Source organism: Podarcis bocagei (assembly GCF_964188305.1).
Source record: "Podarcis bocagei genome assembly, chromosome: 3".
Classification (NCBI taxonomy): Eukaryota; Metazoa; Chordata; class Lepidosauria; order Squamata; family Lacertidae; genus Podarcis; species Podarcis bocagei.
The window spans coordinates 10,015,400-10,035,684 of NC_138127.1; the positions used below are offsets into that span (position 1 = coordinate 10,015,400).

Genomic DNA, 20,285 nt, shown 5'->3' on the forward strand with positions numbered 1-20,285 from the left:
GCCGGGCTCCTGCGGCTTACGGAGAGTTGCCTGCATGCCGAAGGCTGGGCACACTGAGCTCAGCACGCCCAGACTTCGCGTGGCTCTCCGCAAGGTGCGGGAGCCCTGCGCTGGGCTCCCGCAGCTTGCAGAGAGTTGCCTGTTCTGGGGGCTGGGGTCGGGGGATGCTCGGGCTTCCCCCGCCCCAGCCCCACGCCTGGGGGAAAAATAATTTCCCCCCCTTTATTTCCCCCCCCAAAAACTAGGTGCGTCTTATGGGACGGTGTGTCCTATAGGGCGAAAAATACGGTACTTTGATTGATTGGCCAGCAAACTCGCCTGACCTGAACCCCATAGAGAATCTATGGGGCATTGCTAAGAAAAAGATGAGAGACATGAGACCAAGCAATGCAGAAGAGCTGAAGGATGCTATTGAAGCTTCCTGGTCTTCCATAACACCTCAGCAGTGCCACAGGCTGATAGCATCCATGCCATGCTGCATTGAGGCAGTAATTGATGCAAAATGGGCCCAAACCAAGTACTGAATACATATGCGTGCTTCTACTTCTTCAAGGTCCAATATTTCTCTATTTGCATCCTTGTTTTGCTGATTTCATTTAATATTCTAATTTTCTGAGATTGTTAATTTGGGGTTTTCATCAGCTGTACGCCATGATCATCACAATTATAACAAATAAAGGCTTGACATATCTTGCTTTGCATGTCATGAGTCTATCTCATATATTAGTTTCACCTTTTAAGTTGAATTACTGAAATAAATGAACTTTTCCACAATATTCTAATTTTTCGAGTTTCACCTGCACATTGGACAATTGTAGGGAAGAATCCAGTCAGCAAACTAGGGAAGCTTTTGATCCCGCCCCCATGTCAACTCTCCCCTGCAAATGATCTCTGCGCCTTCATTCATGTGGCCACGCAAATTCCAATTTCAAAGCACAAGACTGTAAACGTATACAAAGACTATAAACGTATATGTCACACTGGTAGTGAAGGCGGTACTCTCCTTTGCCATACAACTTGAGAGTATTTTTCACGATAAACCTCTAGCAGGAAGAACTGTAATTTTTTATTATTGGATATCCTGTCATTCAAAATTACCAGGAAACAGAAATCTCTTGTTATACAAATAATAAGAAATGGTATATGTCTCGCAAGAGTGGCATATTTATTGCTGGAACCAATAACCCAATGCCGCAATAAATCTTGATTTTAGCATGACCTTTCTGATTCAATGTAGGCGCATCTTCCTAAGTTACATTTACATGAATTGATTGTGTAAGTGCATAAATACCTTTTTCTTTTTCTTTTTACTACTTCAGCACTACTGTTGTCTTAGACCTGGATAATGTTTGCATGCATTTTAGCATGCCTCTAGTAGAAGCATCCAAAGTTTCCCTGATTCCAAAGACTTGAGTATCAGTGATATATTGGCATACAAGGCAAACCTCCTCTATACATATTCATAAGGAATTTTGGCAGCACAATAATGGAATAAACAACTTTTCAGACTGATTAAAACAATTCGTTTTAGCGGTTAATTACTGTGGTGAGAAAGAGCAACGGACTGTAATTACTACATTGCAGAGCAGACGATGACATTTTAAATACCTTTCAATCAAGAATTTGTTTACTGGTGACTGATTTTATGATAACTATCAATGTGATTGTTGATTATTCATAATGTTCTGAGGCCATTATTATTTTTTCCATCTGGATCCACGAACTGCTCTTTTTAATTCTGTCTCTGTTTGGACATCTTATCTCTTCCCCAATGCCTTCAGAAGGTTTTCTCTAGAAACCCAAAATGAGCATTACAGTTGGGCTTTCTCTTCATTTGGCATCTACAATGGGGTGGAATTAATTATTGCCCGCCTCCCCACTTCAAATCTTCAGAAACTAGATAACAACAATACAGTGTTCTGGGCTGTTGTTGTTTTTGTATTCTGAAGATCCATATCAAATTGTTTCTATGAAGGTATGTTTGGCTTGTGACTTATCCAAAGAAGTTCAGATAAAGTCAGCATGCCCTTAGTTACTGGGATAAGGTGATACTAACAACAGTCTGTGAATGTAAGTGTAGACAGTTGGATAAAAGCACATTTCACAAAAATGTAGAGGGGAGGGAGGGCTTGCCTGCAGTAACTTCTTTGACAGCCTGTTCAATACTCTACCCTAAGTTTAACATATAATCATTAGAAGTTTAGAGTTGGAAGATACCTCCGAGGGTCATCTAGTCCAACCTCATGCAGTGCAGGAATCCTGCCCACAGTTGTTGACCTTTTTTGGCAAATTCACACACACAAAAATGAAGTTTTTGAGGTACTTTTAAGCCAAATCACAATTTTAGCGATTTCTGTCCAGAAACTGCTTCCGAATGCTGTATTCCGGATATGTCTGGGAAATTGCGGACGTATGGCAACCCTAATATATGTGCTAGAAACCTTGTTTCTGAAAATAAGTAAATGGCTTTCTCTGATTTCAGAGCAGAAGCCCCTTGGATATCGTGAGGGAAGCAAGAGCCACCTTAAGCCTTCATTAATAGTTTAGGAGAGTAATTATTAAATGTGTGCCCATGAGAAACAAGTTAAAAAAGTGGAATCCTTTGCATGTTTTACTTGGAAGCAAGTCTTTCTGTTCAGGAGGAGTTACTGCCAGCACCCTCTCAGCCTTCTAGAGGCTGCCCACTGGCCGTTTCTAACACGGCAGAACAGGCATCCGGTCAGGGGATTTTTGTCTTGTAGCCTCAGGCCAGAGAGAGGAGGAACCAACACAGAGAGCGGATTGAAATGTAGCAGGCCACAGCTTTATCGGGGATGGCTTCACAGACAGACAGCTTCTAACAACCCACCTAGCAAGAGACACAGCGATAATGCCTTCCCTCTGGAAAGGTCCGTCCAGAACAGTGAACCCTACAGAAACATGGAGAACGGGACCCTTTGAGAGCAGGGAATGTTTATACATCAACATGTTCTTGTGCAAGAGCTTCAGTAAGGGTATGCCTAGGCGACTGGAAATCTTGCAGATGCCGAACTTGTATCTCCCCAAAACCTTTTGCAGTTACGTTTTGGAACAAACTTTCTGCAGGGAAGTGAGCCTGCCTTAAAAAACCGCCTCCAGCAGAGTCTAACACCCTTTAACTTTCGCATTTGCTTCTCATTAATTCCAGCGCTTGATTTAACACCTCATTATTAATCAACAGTGATAGGAGAAATTGGATCCAAGACTTGGCAGTTTGAGGGATTTAGCATGAATTTAGGGAAATGAATTTACTTGAATAGTTTCAATTAATTTTGCCTTGATGTCTTGTCTTTTTTCAGACTGCATGATTAATCAGTTTGTATATCTTGGGCTGCATTTATTTCTGTTTTCCATTCGCGACCTCTAAAAGAGTTGGGTTTAGACAATGCGAGGCACAGGGCGGGGCTGGTATTTTGATGTTGTCAGAAACAAATAGGCAGCGGTGATGAGATGAGCACAAGGAATTCAGTCTCCTGAACCCTGTGAAATGTCCTAATTTCTTCTGCTGAACAAAAGAAATTAAGATGTCTCGTCAAGCTCTATGGGAGGCCCTGCTCCTTGAAGTGTTCAGTGTGCACAGAAAGCTGACATGACCTCATGAAAGCAATCGTTGTGGGAGCAGGCGTTCCTTCAGCTCTGTTCGGTTTCTCAATAGCTATAGATTTAATGGCACAACTGAATTTTGGTGAGTGTGGCCAAATTCTATTAAAGCTGTCTCATTAAGATGCTTTTCAGAAGTGTACTGTAACTTCTTTGGAGTGGGGTTCCTTATGTTCCTTTCATCCACTCTGCAAGGTGATTTGTGAGAGAATTGCTGTGTTTATTAATGCGCACCATAGATCAGAGCAGCATTTAAGCGTAATTATTTTTTGCAGTAGCATTCCCAGCAGCGTTTATCAAATTTCATGGAAAACCAGAGACACACTGGGCTGCAGATCAGGTGCTGCAGTTGATAAGATGTAGCTTTTGGCTGTATCCGCACTGATGCAGCCTTAGTGACCGTATCCATGTGTTCATGTAGGTCCCCTCCTCCCTTTTCCTTTCTTTTAATTTTTATTCAAGCTTGAAAGAACAGATAAAAAGCACATACAGAAATAAACATTAAAATTCTAGCATTTTAAAACATTTTTTAAAAAACAATACGTAAAGAAGAAGAAAAAGGGAAGATAAAAATTCATCTATCAGCTTAAAAAAACAGATGTAAAATTCTTACTTCATAATAACATCCAACTTTTCTACTTAGCATAAGCCAACCTTTTTCACAGTCTTCGAACCCTGTTTATGTAGTTCTGACAAGGTAAGTGGGAAAGTTCATGACAGTTCTGCGAAATTGTTCACATGAAAAAGCACAGCCATAATCAGTTGGTGTACATTTCATTAGTCAGGTACCTCAACATTTCTTAAAGGTGATAAACTGATACCGTGAGTTGCCCCCACCCTGCCCCCAGGATTCTTTTAACTGGGCACCACTGGCACCACTGGTGAAGCAGATTTGTTTTTATTCACATGGAACAATTTGTCAGTCCACTTGCTTCAGTCTGTGTAGCTTCTTCCTGCGGATGAGGGCAGCCAAACCAATTTTCCCTTATTTTTGTCTCTGCCAGAGCAGTGCAGCCAACTTGAATAAACAGTTTTGTTGTTATCTTCTAGGTGAAAAGCGTGTGAGTCTGCCTCCAAGGAAAATGTACACAGTGAATCCACCCCCCGGAGATTATGTACCAGCTGCTAATAACGAACCCAGCAATGGCAGCTCTGAGAGTGATGACAGCGATGCCAATACTCCAGGTGAGACATTTTTCTTGACCGGTGCCCCCCCCCAGGTCATTGTTTAAAGCTGAAAGTTACAGGTGAATGGTAAATTTATTCCCAAGAGTCCCTTTACCTTGTTTTATGCATTTCTTTGTTGCTCTTTGGCATAAGAAGGTGGTGCTGCCTTAATTCTTCTCCAGTCCTAATGCTTCGGTTGAGTAAATCCCATTATTAATGTTATACCTAGAGTCTTTATTCATGTTAATCAGTGCTGTTTTTCTAGAAAAAGAGGTGCTGGATGACTCACCACGAACACCTCCTTTGTTCTCTTATAATGGCAATGGCGCCCACCTGAAAGGTGCCAGAACTGAGTTCCGGCTGGGGAAAAAGTCCTGATGTCAACTAAGGGGGCAAGGATACCCACCATTGACCTTACTAAACTGTGGATCAGGCTTCAAATATATATTTATATATGGAGGAATGGGATTTCAGGGTCTCTGAATGGGGCACACTTTGGTATTTCAGATTTCAGCAGTGCCCTATACAAGGCCAAAATTTGGCGTCCCACCCACACCTTGGCTCTGTGGGTTAAACCACAGAGCCTAGGACTTGCTGATCAGAAGGTCGGCGGCTCGAATCCCCGCGATGGGGTGAGCTCCTATTGCTCGGTCCCTGCTCCTGCCAACCTAGCAGTTCGAAAGCACATCAAAGTGCAAGTAGATAAATAGGTACCGTTCCAGCGGGAAGGTAAACGGCGTTTCCGTGCACAGAAGCGGCTTAGTCATGCTGGCCACATGACCCGGAAGCTGTACGCCTGCTCCCTCAGCATCCATCCTGCTCAATTCTCTATGTCACATGCGGCAATCCCCATGGCTCCTCCTCTGCTCCAAAGTACTAGAGAGCTTGAATGTGGTATATGATTTAACTCCATAGGTGCCTTCTGCTGAGTCAGGGGAATTGAACCTTAAGGGGATTGAACCTTAGACCTACTACACGCAGCACAGATACTTTGGAGTGACATATGCCATATCTTTATCTGAACTATGCTGCTGTCACATAGAAAGGATTTCCTAGTAATACTAAGCAGTTTAAGTTGTGGGCATTTGTATTAAGTGGGCTGATTTAAAGAGCAGCGAAAGGAGAATGCAGTAGCTTATTTCCCACTCCTAGTCAGATAGGTGTTCATTTTATGAATTTCTCGGTGCATGAGAAATTCATAAAACAAATCGCTTGCCTGAAAGAACAGCTGGATGCACTCGGAACACCCACTTGTTTTCCATTGAAACCAATGAATTTTATATTTTATATATATATTTTAAAATGTGCATAGCAGCCACTTCCTCCAATTCAGGAATTGTTTGTGGACAGCAAGTGAATTTGCATGGAGTTCTTCTATCCATAAGAATAGCTTTGTTTATTGAAAGGAAGGGAAACAGCATGAGATCGCATGCATTGGTGAGGCCCGTCAGTTGAAATGAACTGGGGCTGCCAATACTTCAGTACACCAAGAAACAGTGGAGCTGGGGAAATGTAACATGGCATTGGGACTGTCACATGGGGAAGATCGTAAGTGACACACGTATGAGGCAAGTGCATTTTCAGTCCGTAAATCTAAGCTGCATTGGCAAAAGTGTGGCGTCCAATTTTTTTTTGGCGTATTTAAGAATTACAGGTACAGACAAATTTGTCAGTAGCAAAATATGGTAGGATCAGGCTGAGGATGCCACACATTTCTGTATCCCATTATTCCTTCCCCCTGTTACTTGGGCAGGTGTTTTATAGCCTAGGCAGAATGAAAAGTGATTCATGGCAAGCTTGTCTAGCCAGAGACGGAAGAAAAAAAGGACCAATAAAGTATAGCTAGGTGACTGTATTTCAGTATAGATCTTCATTCGTCTGTGCATTTTTTCTATATGCTTTCAAGCTTCCCCACATTATTTAGGATAAATATTGTACTTCTCTGTTTGTCTCTAGCTTTATTAGCCATGCATCCTTGTGAGTGGACAAGGTTATAATTAAGGGTACTTAGAGCTAAAAAGCCTTGGTTTTATTTATTTCTATTTCAGCTTTGGCATGGAGCCTGTGTTTGGTACAGCTTTTAATTCGTAACCTATAGCTGCTCCTCTTTCTGTGGTCTTTCTTTTTCTGCCAAGCTGAAGTCTAGCATCCCAAAACTGTTCTTCTTTGCCCCACTTTTGCCATTGCAAGCTATCCATGATGTGCCCCCTTTTGGCCCTGCATAGTATCCATGATCCAGGTGAGATTTCATGTCAGTGACATGCAGCTGTCATTTATCAGGTTTATTGCTCTTAACTGGGTGGTATATTTCTGACTAGTGTTGTTGCACAGGGTTCTAATTTGCATGGTTGACAGAAGCATCAGGTGTTTACACTTCATTTCCTGTTCCTCTTCTCTATTTCCCATCATCAGTTTGTCCAAAGGCACTCCTCCGTTGCATCGCACATTTTGCAGAATGTCATTTATTACAGCAGGATTACACAATTTAATCAGTATAATTAGGGGCACCATGCACAAGATGTTAGGTTGACCTTATTGGCAGGTCACTTTTGAACCATTGTTTGAAGCAGACGGTGGTTTAATGCGAACAAGCAGAGTGCTCTTGCACGTTCTTCAAAGTTTCCCGCAGTGTTCCTCCCTTGCTTGCAGACAAAAGAAGCCACAGTCTGGCTTGCTATGTCATCAAGACCTGGGCTCATTTGTTTCTTCCAAACAAGCCACAAGCAGTAACCAAGGTTTTTTCTTGGCTGATCTCCTGGGGGGGGGGGGACCAAGCCCAGGTCTGGATGACACAACAACTCTTGCTTGCTTAGTCCACTAAGGTAGGAATGCTGCAGGAACTTTTGAGCAGCTTCCTGCTGCTCTCTCACATGAAACCAATGTTCATTAAAAACAATGTTTTATGCTTCAATGTGACCTGCAAACTGGACCACTATGAAGCTGGAATATTTATTTGTGAGAGCTGTCTTTTGCTAAATTTTCAGACACTAAACTGAAAAATTCGGCAATAGCTTCTTTAAAAAGAAACCTTGCAAAGTGCTCGGCTAGACTGCGGGAAATGATCATACCGTTTAAGAAACTTGGAAAAAAATTGTTTAGTCATGTCTGACTCTTTGTGACCCCATGGACCAGAGCACGCCAGCCACTCCTGTCTTTCACTGCCTCCCGCAGTTTGGTCAAACTCATGTTAGTAGCTTCGAGAACACTGTCCAACCATCTCGTCCTGTCGTCCCCTTCTCCTTGTGCCCTCCATCTTTCCCAACATCAGGGTCTTTTCCAGGGAGTCCTCTCTTCTCATGAGGTGACCAAAGTATTGGAGCCTCAGCTTCAGGATCTGTCCTTCCAGGGAGCACTCAGGGCTGGTTTCCTTAAAAATGGAGAGGTTTGATCTTCTTGCAGTCCATGGGACTCTCAAGAGTCTCCTCTAGCACCCTAATTCAAAAGCATCAATTCTTTGGCGATCAGCCTTCTTTATGGTCCAGCTCTCACTTCCATACATCACTACTGGGAAAACCATAGCTTTAACTATACAGACTTTTGTCAGCAAGGTGATGTCCTCTTTTTAAGATGCTGTCTAGGTTTGTCATTGCTTTTCTCCCAAGAAACAGGCGTCTTTTAATTTCGTGACTGATGTCACCATCTGCAGTGATCATGGAGCCCAAGAAAGTAAAATCTCTCACTGCCTCCATTTCTTCCCCTTCTATTTGCCAGGATGTGATGGGACCAGTGGCCATGATGCTAGGGTGTTGTTTTTTTTGGAAAAAAATAGAGGATTCTAAATGAAATGGATTCAACAAGCATGAAGTTGGAAGAAACCTTGTAAGAACTTTTTCAATGAATTTTTTGCTTTGAAAGCATCCTTCCCCATCCCCCACCCCAAACATTTTGAATAAGTAAGTTGCTGGTTTTGACAAGGGCATTAATGTAGTGTTAATTTTGAGCCACAGATAAGCTATCATCCATCAAATGCCGGTACCTAAATCAATAACGTGGTTGCTTCAAGCTGTTTAAACTTGAACTCTGGCTGTTCCCAAAGTATTTTTGTGGTTATCTATTTACTTAAGAACACTTCTGTAGGATAAGCTCCTTAAGGCACACCATCTGGCTTATAAAGGAACAAAGAGTGAAAGCTTTTGACAGGGAAGTAGCATTAATCATGTTTGTTCTTTGTTGTGATGTCACAACACAGCACTTCTTATTAGTAATAATAACATTTTTGAGACTAAGAATTCATGCTGCAAGTTGTAATCTGAAGCTGCATTTGTGCTTAATTGTTAGACTAATACATAATTATCACTAGTGTACGATGGGGGGAAAGGCTTTCTTGGATTTTAACCTTGTTTTCCTATTGCAAATATTGGTTTTGCGCTGTCTCTTAATGCTGCTCTTTCACAGTCAGAGACAGTAATGTTTCTGAGTACCGGTTGCTGTAAAACACAGGAGGGGAGAGTGTTTTTCTTGGGTCTTGCTTGCAGGTTCCCCATGGATATCTGATTGGCTACTGTGAGAACATGATGCTAGACTAGATGGGCCATTGGTCAGATCAAGCAGGCTCTTATGTTCTTGTGTCTAACTGATGCCTTCAGTAGCCACATTGATTTGCTAGTTTCTTTATTCCGCAGGACAAAGGCCTCTGAACCTAAATCCATAACATGCAAAGACAATGAGTGATAGTCCAACTAAGTCATTAGTTGGCCTCCATCTGTCTTGAAAGACAAAGGAGTGCATCTCTGGGGGTGAAGTCAAACCTCTGCATTGTAGCCCCAAAGTGACCTCCCTGGGTTGCAAGCCTGGGCAATTTGTATGGAGGTCCTGGACTGCCCAGATGGACTGCCTGCTTGGCCTCGCTGATGTGGTTCAAAGGAAAGCAGAACGATGTTTGGCACCAGCTTGGATGCAGGAGTTGTACAGGGATATATTGGGTACCTCCCAACAGGTGATGGTGATAATTGGTTGTGTGTTGAAGTGACGCTTACATTCTTAAACTAGTTGTTTTTTTTTTAAATCAACAAACTTGAATCTCTCTTGCAGAGAGCACAAAACCTCAGGTATTTGATGCAAGAGTGATGTCCGCATGTTGCAATATGAGGGCAAGGCCATGTTGGCTCACATCTTGATATTTCATAACTCTGCATATTTATGCACCAAGATACTTAAATCTATTTCATGTTCTTAATCCACATCTAGGTTTGACAATGATAAAGTCATTGCATATATTTTTCTTTCCTCGCAATTTAAGGGTGTTTCTCCCCTCCCTCCCAGGCAAGGAAGCTGGTATTATTGCCGCAGCCTCCATAATTCTGGAATGCCACCTCTAGCATCATACAAAGTGGACTTCACTTGCAGATTTGCTTCTATTTTCACTTGCGGTATATAGCACTGTCATACCTAAGATCGTTTTGGGACAATGCATACAAGCACTGCCAACCCAAACATGGAAGAGCTTGTATGTGTGGTGGTTGGTTGCGTGTATTGTGTTTTCTTTTCAGCACACTAGGGTTTAGCTGAATCATACAAAGTAAGGGGAAATAAAATGCTTCTGAACTTGGAATACCTTTTCATGTACCACAGAGTAACCATGGTAACCACATATCTAGCATCTCTTGTCAATACCTTTGCCTATTAGCTGGGCATGAAAACTTCCACTGTTAAACATCCTTAGATGCCTGGGACTGGTTTTCAGATTTGCTTAGAGTAGACACACTGAAATTAATGCACATGACTTAAGTTAGGTACAATAGTTTCAGCGTGGGTCTTCTCAGAGTAAAACTCGGTTAGTTTTCAATCGAATGCTTCCTGTGCTTCAGAGCAATTCCTGCAGAAATAAGTTTTTGTTCTGTATTTCCAGTAGGATGGTCATGAATGATGATGGTCACTAGATTATCATAATATATTTATTTGTTGTGCAGGATGAGGCAGCAACAAATATGCCACTGATACAGACCTTACCTTGATGTTGTTGATAGACCCTGGTTTAAAACTCTCAGAGATAGAGGCGTTTCAGGGATTTTTGCTGCATTTGTAAGAGAACTGACCTAATTCACAACTCCCAGACCAATACATGGATCAGAATGTAATTATCTTTTGTGCTTCTTCAAAAATTTCCGATAAAGTATGTAAAAATAAAATAAAAAATGCGATAGAATATACAATTCAATATATATTTTAAATATATTTTTTCATATACTGTATACAAATGCACACAATTGACATATGAATGAACACCTGCAAAAATGAGAAGAGACCAGAAATACTGTTCCATCCCTAATACCTGCACATCCAGCTCTTTGTTTCGCGAGAAGTGTGCCTGGCATTTTTGAGCTACTGTGCTGAAATAGCCTATAAGTGTCCAAGAAGAATCCAACATCAGCTACTTCATCTTGAGGGAGGAGTGGAGAGGAATATTTCTGAGATTCTTCCCACCCCTGTGCTTTAAACAACCTTTTGCAATGGTTTAAGATGCTTGCCTGTGTCTCCTCTTTACAAAAACTCTTTGTCTTTTCAAATAATACTATTCTTGTGATGAGTGTTGCAAAGTACCACTCCTGATACTCATTGTGTGAGACACAGATTGACCTTGTACCTGGGATGGGGTGTGTGAAGATGGCTACAAAGGCAGAGAGGGACTGTGGGAGCAGCGCCGGATTTACGTATAAGCTAAACAAGCTATAGTTTAGGGCCCCACTCTCTTGCCCCCCCAAAAAAATTTTCACTATTAATATTTTTCTTCTTAATTGTATTTCAGTTCAACAATTACTTTGATAAAATACATATTTTGTTATGTGCAAATGGCTTTAGATACCTATTAGGTCTATAAATTACCATATATTCAACACACAAAAAACAGCGGCAATTTGTCGTTGACAAAGGACAGCTGGACATATAAAGGGCCCCATTACCTTCAGGAGCTTAGGGCCTCATCAAACCTAAATCTGGTCCTATGTGGGAGAGGCATGACTAGCTCAGTGCCATTATTAAAAAAAACCAAAACCATCCTGCATGGATGCCAAAGAAACAGAATCCATTGTAGAGCTTCACGGAATTAAGAGAAGCCCAGCATACCTGCCTCATGAAGTTGCCAGCAGGCTAGCATATCTGGGAGTTGTGTATGAACAAGGTGACACGCATTTTGTTTATTTAAGGCATTTTTTACCGTAAAAAACCAGATTTTTTTTTTTTAAGCTACAGGCACGACCCATGAGGTGGGGTGAAGAGCCTGCCTCAGGCAGCGTAAGTACAGAAGGCAACGTTCTATGACGTTGCCACTCAACTTCCCTGCCTCAGGGGGGAGAAGCTGAACAGCAACACTTGGGGAAGCGCCTGGCTCCCACTGAGTTCGGCGAGAACCGGGGGGCGATGGTGGGACTGGAGGCGCCAATTCCCGTTTTGCCTCAGGCGGCAAAACAGGACAGGCCACCCCTGGGTTCAGATGAGGCCATGGAAACGGATGCAAATGATGATTGACCCTGAATGATACACATGTACACGTAAGTCAGCCAACATGTGTGCTGTTCTACAGTGACCTGCACCCTTCATATTTAAACCACTCTTTCCATTTCTCCTTCCCATTATTAAGACATATGCCCATACAACTACACAGAACAGCCACCTCAGGTCTGTTCTATGCAGAAGGATAGGGAAATGCACAATATTTATTGGGAATGTTATTTTTAAAGGAATCTATGAGTAATTGATGCTTTTGAATTATGGTGCTGGAGGAGACTCTTGAGAGTCCCATGGACTTCAAGAAGATCAAACCTATCCATTCTTAAGGAAATCAGCCCTTAGTGCTCACTGGAAGGACAAATCCTGAAGCTGAGGCTCCAATACTTTGGCCACCTCATGAGAAGAGAAGACTCCCTGGAAAAGACCCTGATGTTGGGAAAGATGGAGGGCACAAGGATAAGGGGACGACAGGATGAGATGGTTGGATAGTGTTCTCGAAGCTACCAGCATGAGTCTGACCAAACTGCGGGAGGCAGTGGAAGACAGGAGTGCCTGGTGTGCTCTGGTCCATGGGGTCACGAAGAGTCAGACATGACTAAAAGACTAAACAACAACAACAATATGAGTAACAGTCCTCACCCCTCACCAAGTTTCAATCAGTTACAATGTTGGGCTGTATTCAGCTAACACAGGCTTTCTCAACCTCAGACCTCCAGATGTTTCGAGACTACAATTCCATCATCCCCAACCACTGGTCCTGCTAGCTAGGGATCATGGGAGTTGTAGGCCAAGAACATCTGGAGGGCCGAGGTTGAGGAAGCCTGAACTAACGTTTACCTAGAATAAACCCATTAAAATTAATGGGACTAAGTTAATCATAGCCACTCCTTTCACAGAGTCTCTTCTTGAATAAAAGTTAGCTGAATGCAACCCCCCCCCCAAAAAAAAGACCCCTCTTAGGAACAAGTGAGCAGTAGCGCTGTAGAATCCACAGTATATTTCTCCTAACTGTACCATAAACCTAAAGGTTTATCTAGGGAGGAGATTCATTGGCCTCTTCCTTCTGTATAGCTCTGCTAAAATAGTAGCCTTTTTTCCCCCCGTCCTTCACATAAAAGAAAAAAGCCCACTGGAAGCCGTGCAATAAATTCATTCCTAACAGCTAATCAATATTACTGCCTGAAAGTTTCAACACAAATTACTTCCACTCTGGGTTTCTTAGCTTAGTGCAAGATTCCTGATTGTTGTGAGTTTGGTTTCTGGTTTGGCCACCTGCTACACCCGCTATGGTTGGAGGCGTACAGAGGAATGAGTAGGTAGAATCCTGGGGCTGTGGAAAGGAGGATGCATGTGGGACAATTTTTGAACGTTCTGTCAAAAACCCCACAAAAAGAGCAATAGAAAACCCCACCAGAAGTCTAGCACATTCTCTCCGGGTCTTGTTTTCACTTGCAGATTATTATTATTTTCATATTTTATTGGGGGGCGACAGCACAATGGTGCTGTCTATTTTGCCACTTTAGGCTTCTGCCATCTCGTTTAATTCATCTTGCTGCATTAGTCACATTAGAAAGACCAAGCATTAGTTTGTTGTGGACATCTTGCGGATGTGTGTATTAGACTTGACTTTCATCTTCAGGATGCGGCAAAGATTTGTACATTTGACCCCTTGGGCCGACTTGTCTTCAGCAGTGTGTCTTTATCAAATTGCACATTCTTGCCAAGATAATGCGATTGCGCTCCCCAAAGCATATTACACAGAGCGATAAGTATTTCTTTTGCATCTGTCTCTCTCTCCCATTCTCCAGCTGGTAAACAACTTGATTAACTGCCCCACGCCCACTGGTATCGAATAGGATGACACTATTCATCTTTATCAAATGAAATTGTACACTGCTTAACAGCAATTTATTAACTTCTATTTGCAAATGCATTGGTGTCGGCGAGATGAATTTGGATGTGTTAAGAGGACTGGTGGAATGCAATCATCGAAAGCGTTTGGTAAGTCCTCTCATTGGCTAGTAAGCTTAGATCTGCAGTTCTGGGGAAGAGGCAACCAGTTTGAAGCCACACTGAATAGCTCTTCTCTACCAGTTGATCTGCTTCCAAGGCCTCATGCTGAGTTTTTGCACCCGTTCCTGCTTCTTTCATTGCAGCAGAGCCATAGAGCAAAAGTTCCCAAACTTATTTGGCCTATCAACTCCTTTTCCAAAATAAAATAAAATAAATTACTTGGTGCCCCTGGAAAAAAATCTACATTCTTTAAACAAGCAAACAGAAAGCTGCAATGACAAATTTGTGTTCTTTTATGTATCTGTGTTTCTAACCTATGTCCAACAACATAGGAAAGAAATATGCTGCTGTCAGTAAGACACCTTGAAGCTTGGAAATTATAAAATCATTTATTAATATCAACCGTAGTAACATTCGCATTACAGGCAGGAAATTAAGATGACGAAGGATAATATTAAAATAAAAAATACGAATAACTTTTAGAAAATAACCCTAATGAGGAGGATGAGCCTGGTGCACTGCTATCAATTTATTTTGGAAAATTAATTAATCACTACAACTTTAACTCTGTTACATTAAGCAATGTTACACAACAGATGAACCATGTACGAACAGTGTTTCAAAAAAAATTCTTTATGGTTCCACTGCCCCCTTAATTTTATTCAACGTTCCCCAATTGTAACCGAGGCTGCTACTACTACCACCACACCCCAGTACAGTGGTACCTCGGGTTACATACGCTTCAGGTTACATACGCTTCAGGTTACAGACTCCGCTAACCCACAAATAGTGCCTCGGGATAAGAACTTTGCTTCAGGATGAGAACAGAAATCGTGCCCCAGCCGCGCAGTGGCAGCAGGAGGCCCCATTAGCTAAAGTGGTGCTTCAGGTTAAGAACAGTTTCAGGTTAAGAACGGACCTCCAGAACGAATTAAGTAAGTAGCCAGAGGTACCATTGTACTATCTCCTGTGCTACAACAATGCTAACTCCCCAAGGATGAAATATGCATTTTACTTCTACTACGGCAGAAGTCTTGCTGTATGTCAAGGTGTAGAATATTAATGTATACAATATAACACAGAGAAATATTTCTAAAACTTTAATTTACTACCACAAGAGCTGAGTGTGTGTGTTTTAAAGGAATTAAATTTACCAGGCACCAGTAATTTTCTTTTATTAGCTCGTATCAATGTCATAGCTGCACTTGAAACAGGAACTGCCTTGCTTTTCTGAAGACTTTCAGGTTCTTCCTACAAATTATCTTTTGATGGTTTTAAAACACATTGAGATAAATGTGAACGATATAGGATGTCTTATTTAACATCCCGATGTACTTGGAATATCTTTTTAAATGGGAAACCGTACGAAATTATTTTGGAGTGCAGAGAGAGTTAATGACCTGCAGCCCAATCATATCCATTTTTATTTGGAAGCTAGTCGGATTGATTTTTGTGTGTGCTTTCAAGTAAGCTATATGCCTAGAACTGCAGTTATTTCCCTTTACCTGATTCTAGCCCACCTTGTCCCAGGGACTTAAAGGAGGAGGAAAAAAGAGCAAGTAGCAGATACTTGCTTATTCTGAAGGCTTGCAGTTTAATATGATACAGTGAAGACTAGGTTATTAGCTCGCTTTGTTAATGCTGAGTTTCTTTAAAAATGGGACGCTGGGGAGTCAATTAGAGCCGAACCAAAACAATCTTGCGTTTAATTTTTTTGCTTTTGTTGTCAAAAAGGCCCTTCTGTTTTTCTGTGTGCTTTAAACCACCCCCTTGAAACTTTAGTTTTGTCAAAGCCCTGGGACTGCGTATTGCTTCCTGAGCCTTTAAAATTTTAGCATATGGCAGTGTGATTTACCGTATTTTTTGCTCTATAAGACTCACTTTTTCCCTCCTAAAAAGTAAGGGGAAATGTGTGTGCATCTTATGGGGCGGATTTAGGCTGCTTTCACTGCGCAGCGATCCCTCTTGCTGTTCTGGCTTCTGAGATTCAGAATATTTTTTTTCTTGTTTTCCTCCTCCAAAAACTAGGTGCGTCTTGTGGTCTGGTGCGTCTTATAGAGCGAAAAATACGGTGAATCCCCTTTGCACTGGACTGGCGGGGTGGGGGAATAGATTGTTGGATTGGGGAAAGGTTCTTTCTACCTGACCCTGCCAACCTCTTCCAGCTTCGCCCTACCAGTTCTCCATTCCACGTCAAGACTGTGTAGGTGGGCAGAACAAAGAGCTGACCCCCACTGTTGCTACATTATATGGCATTGGGCTCAGTCCAAGCCTGATCTAGCATTTGCCTGCATTCCACCATGGTGTAAGCAATGGGGCTGTGGATGGGGTGGTGGCCCCACTGCTCAGTTAAGCCCCTACTGGTCAGGGTTATGGATTGCACAGAAAGAGTGGCTGTGCTGCAAACTGGAAGAAACTACTCTCATTCGTAGAGCACTGGCAAAGTTATGTGGCACAGAATGCTAATGCTGTATATAAAATGTTTTATAAGATCCTGTCTGTGGGATCTGCCAAAAAAGAAAAAGAAAAACGATTTTATTGAATGTTGGGGAAAAGATCTTGAAAGCCTTTTCAACAAACAGGAAGATAAGATTTTTAGGAAGCTTACTGTTAAAGCTATCGAAAGTAAAGTTGTAGCTATGCTTTTCCTTAATACCTGTCTATGAAAGTTGCCTTTCATTAAATTAAATTAAATTAAATTAAATTAAATTAAACAGGTATTCCTTAATACCGGTCTGTGAAAATTATCTTTCATTAAATTAAATTAAATTATAAGTTATGCAGCTACTCTTTTTAATTATTTTAAATATTGATCATCTTGCTGCTCAGACAAATTCACTACGTATTTTGTGGCTGCAATGTATTATGAAGCAATGAAACATAAGCACTTAACAACCGATTCTAAAATACAACTAAGCAGAGAGCCATCAGACAATTAAGATAAACTGAAATTAGCAACAGAATCAGTCAGTCCCATTGAAGTCCCCCAAAATAGCAAAGTTTTTGCTTAGTGTTTTAAATATCACAAAATAGATGCTGATGGAGTGGCCAGGCGAGAGAGACCTATAACCAAGGAGCTACCACTAAGACAGCCCTATCCCTGGTTGTCATCCACCTTACCTCAAACATGACTGGGCTTTTTGTCCTTATTTTGCCAGTTTCCATGCTCACTCTGTGCGTGTGTGGACTCTTGGCACCCTGTCCACCCTCATCCATGCACCTGCAAGGATCCATCTGAATTGATATTGCCCCATAAAATAGAAACTTTACCCTTCAAGAACGTACGGTGTACTCCCAGAGGGAAGAAACCAGACTTGGACAAACAAATGCAATTTCATACCTTTTTCATATGCGGTTGTCAGTTGGAGGCAGAGGTCATCCCCTTTGGAGCCTCTTCATTGGCCGTTTTGGTTCTCCCTTTACAGAGAGCATGGCAACCTACACAGGCACAGAGAGACTCCTTAGTCTCTCGCAGGACATTCAAGGCTTCTGGAGCCATGGGTGATGATCTTGTAGCAACCTTGCTGCTTTAAGCTAGTGATGGTGCTTGGACATTCACAACAGCCCAGGCAAAGCTACCTTTTGTGGTCAGGCTTGGAACTGTCCGTGCAGCCCTCTTTCCTACAGCCTGAGGGAGTCTGAAAAATGTATATTGCATGGATCTTGTTTGCTCAGAGAACTATTTTAAAACACCATTCCCCAGAGAGGGGCATATAATATTAGGATTCTCATTCACTCTTTCTCCTGTTTGCTCTGCTATGTAATGAGGAAAACCTGTAATCTAGTAGATGATTCAGCAGAGGACAGTCTTGTTCCTTTCTTTCCCCCCTCTTTCTTCATTTTGGGGAACGAGACACGTTAAATCATGCTGCTGTTTGTTTATTGACTCCAAGACATTTGCACAGCTAGACTTCAAGCATTTATGTAGCAGCTATATGAAAATAATGTTTATTTAATCAAAGCTTTACTACAGTACAGTCTTGTTCATTGAGTGTTACTGTAGGGAAACAGAGCAGTGTGTTTTCCTCAGTTTGTATACCACAAACCATCCTCCTGATTGAACTGTTCCCGTTGTTGTTCCCATAAGCACTTTTGCAGCCATCAAATAATTTTATTTATTTCAAATATGTGCATGCCTCACAACTCAGTCCCTAAATGGTATTCGGTAAAGTTAAAAACGTACAATAAAATCAGCTAAAGCAAACCATGTAATCAGAAAACGTAGCTAAAATGCCTGCTTAAAAAAGAAAGAAAGACTTCAGTAGTATAGCTCAGTTGGTAGAGCGTGAGACTCTCTAACCTCAGGGTTGTGAGTTCAAGCCCCACATTGGGCAAAAAGATTCCTGCACTGCAGGGGGTTGGACTAAATGACCCCCAGGGTCCCTTCCAAATCTATGATTCTATAAGGCACCAGAAGTTTAGGGTGGGAGCCCACAGTACTGGATTTGTGGTTCCTGGTGGGCAAAAGGAGGCAAAAGAGTTTGTAGTTTACCTGTAAGGTATCTGTATCCCCCCCACCATAGCAAGTTGGGGAAGTGAATACTGTAATGTACCTTTCCTCTTGGTGCACTAAAGTGCAGCTGTTTCCCTTATCCACAAGATGGCAGTAATCTTCAATTTTGTTCCTGCAGAGGGCAGTGCTGGCAGGTGCAGGCTCACACTGCCCACAACCATCTCCCTGTTGCCATCAGTGTTAAACTGTTTTACGCTGCGAATGCGTGATCTTCTCCTCAGAGACATGGATCACATTAGCAGCCTATGGAATGTACTGATTTGGACTGAAGGCTCTGCAGAAGCCAGGCTGACTCTGATGTGTGTGATCTAGTGGAGGTGTGAAACCCCTGGGGTAGAAGCTAGCCGATAACATTTGCAAAAAGAAGGTGTTCTTCGAGAAGAAAAACCTTAAGCAGTTCTGAGAGTGTTGGTTTTTAAGGGATATTCCTCTTGCCTTGTTTAATTCCAGGGGGAAAGGTAATTTTGTACTGTATTTCGTTCGCCTGTTAGGGTGGTCGTGAAACATTCACAAAATAAGGCATTTAGGGACGTTTACCATAAATGTCTGTATTTGCTTTTTACTGATTTGACACCCCCTTTACTTTGTTTCACCTTGCAATGCATTTGTGTTGCTGTTCCAGATTCTGTGTGTGTTGTTGCAACTAAAAGCTTCCCATTGCTATTTTGAGATAAGTGTCCCCTTGACTACTCAAGCCTGTCAATCTCAACCAGTCCTAGAATTTGAAATAAATGGGGGGAGATGGAAAACTGAACATTTTAATACCTTCTCATGCTTTTATTCACATTACCGGTAGAACTTACCTTACTTCAGATTTAGCTATCTAAAGTATCATCCTCTGAATTTGTGGTGTGTTTTTCAAATGACCTCAAAAACTGCGTAGTTCAAACATGATGTCCCCGTTCCCTCAGATTTCTATTTTTGTTTGATTGTTGAGTTGAGTTTCTATTAATCTGTGAATAAGCAGAACGTGTTTAAGCTTTCATCCTGGTTCCACGCTGGTGCTTTCCAAATGCAATCTGAGGACCTAGATGCACGATTCGTCTGGTGCCAGTTTTTAAAAGCTTGTTATAAAATCAAGTGAATTTTGCTAAAGCTACTCTTCATGGAAGATCATACTTCCAAGTACAGTGGTACCTCAGGTTAAGTACATAATTCGTTCCGGAGGTCCGTACTTAACCTGAAACTGTTCTTAACCTGAAACACCACTTTAGCTAATGGGGGCCTCCTGCTGCCGCCGCGCCGCCAGAGCCTGATTTCTGTCCTTATCCTGAAGCAAAGTTCTTAACCTGCAGCACTATTTCTAGGTTAGCGGAGTGTGTAACCTGAAGCGTATGTAACCTGAAGCGTATGTAACCCGAGGTACCACTGTACCTACAAGAACACCACTCAGGTGCAACAAGTGGAACCCGGAAAACAAATCAGATTTTTTAAAAACGATTTTTAAAAATATATTTAACAAAGAAATAAAATAGAGAGAAACACAGGAAGGGAGGGGAAATGAGGAAACAAAGAAGGCTGCAGAAGG

General features: G+C 41.9%; 1 protein-coding gene across 1 annotated transcript in view; it reads left to right on the top strand.

The window, feature by feature from the left end:
- Positions 1 to 20,285, top strand: part of ERICH1 (glutamate rich 1) — a 53,754-nt gene that overhangs the window by 15,220 nt on the left and 18,249 nt on the right. The window contains exon 3 of the mRNA XM_081189207.1: positions 4,669 to 4,803. Within this exon, the coding sequence (XP_081045333.1) occupies positions 4,669 to 4,803 (135 nt within the window). The remainder of the gene's footprint in view (positions 1 to 4,668; positions 4,804 to 20,285) is intronic.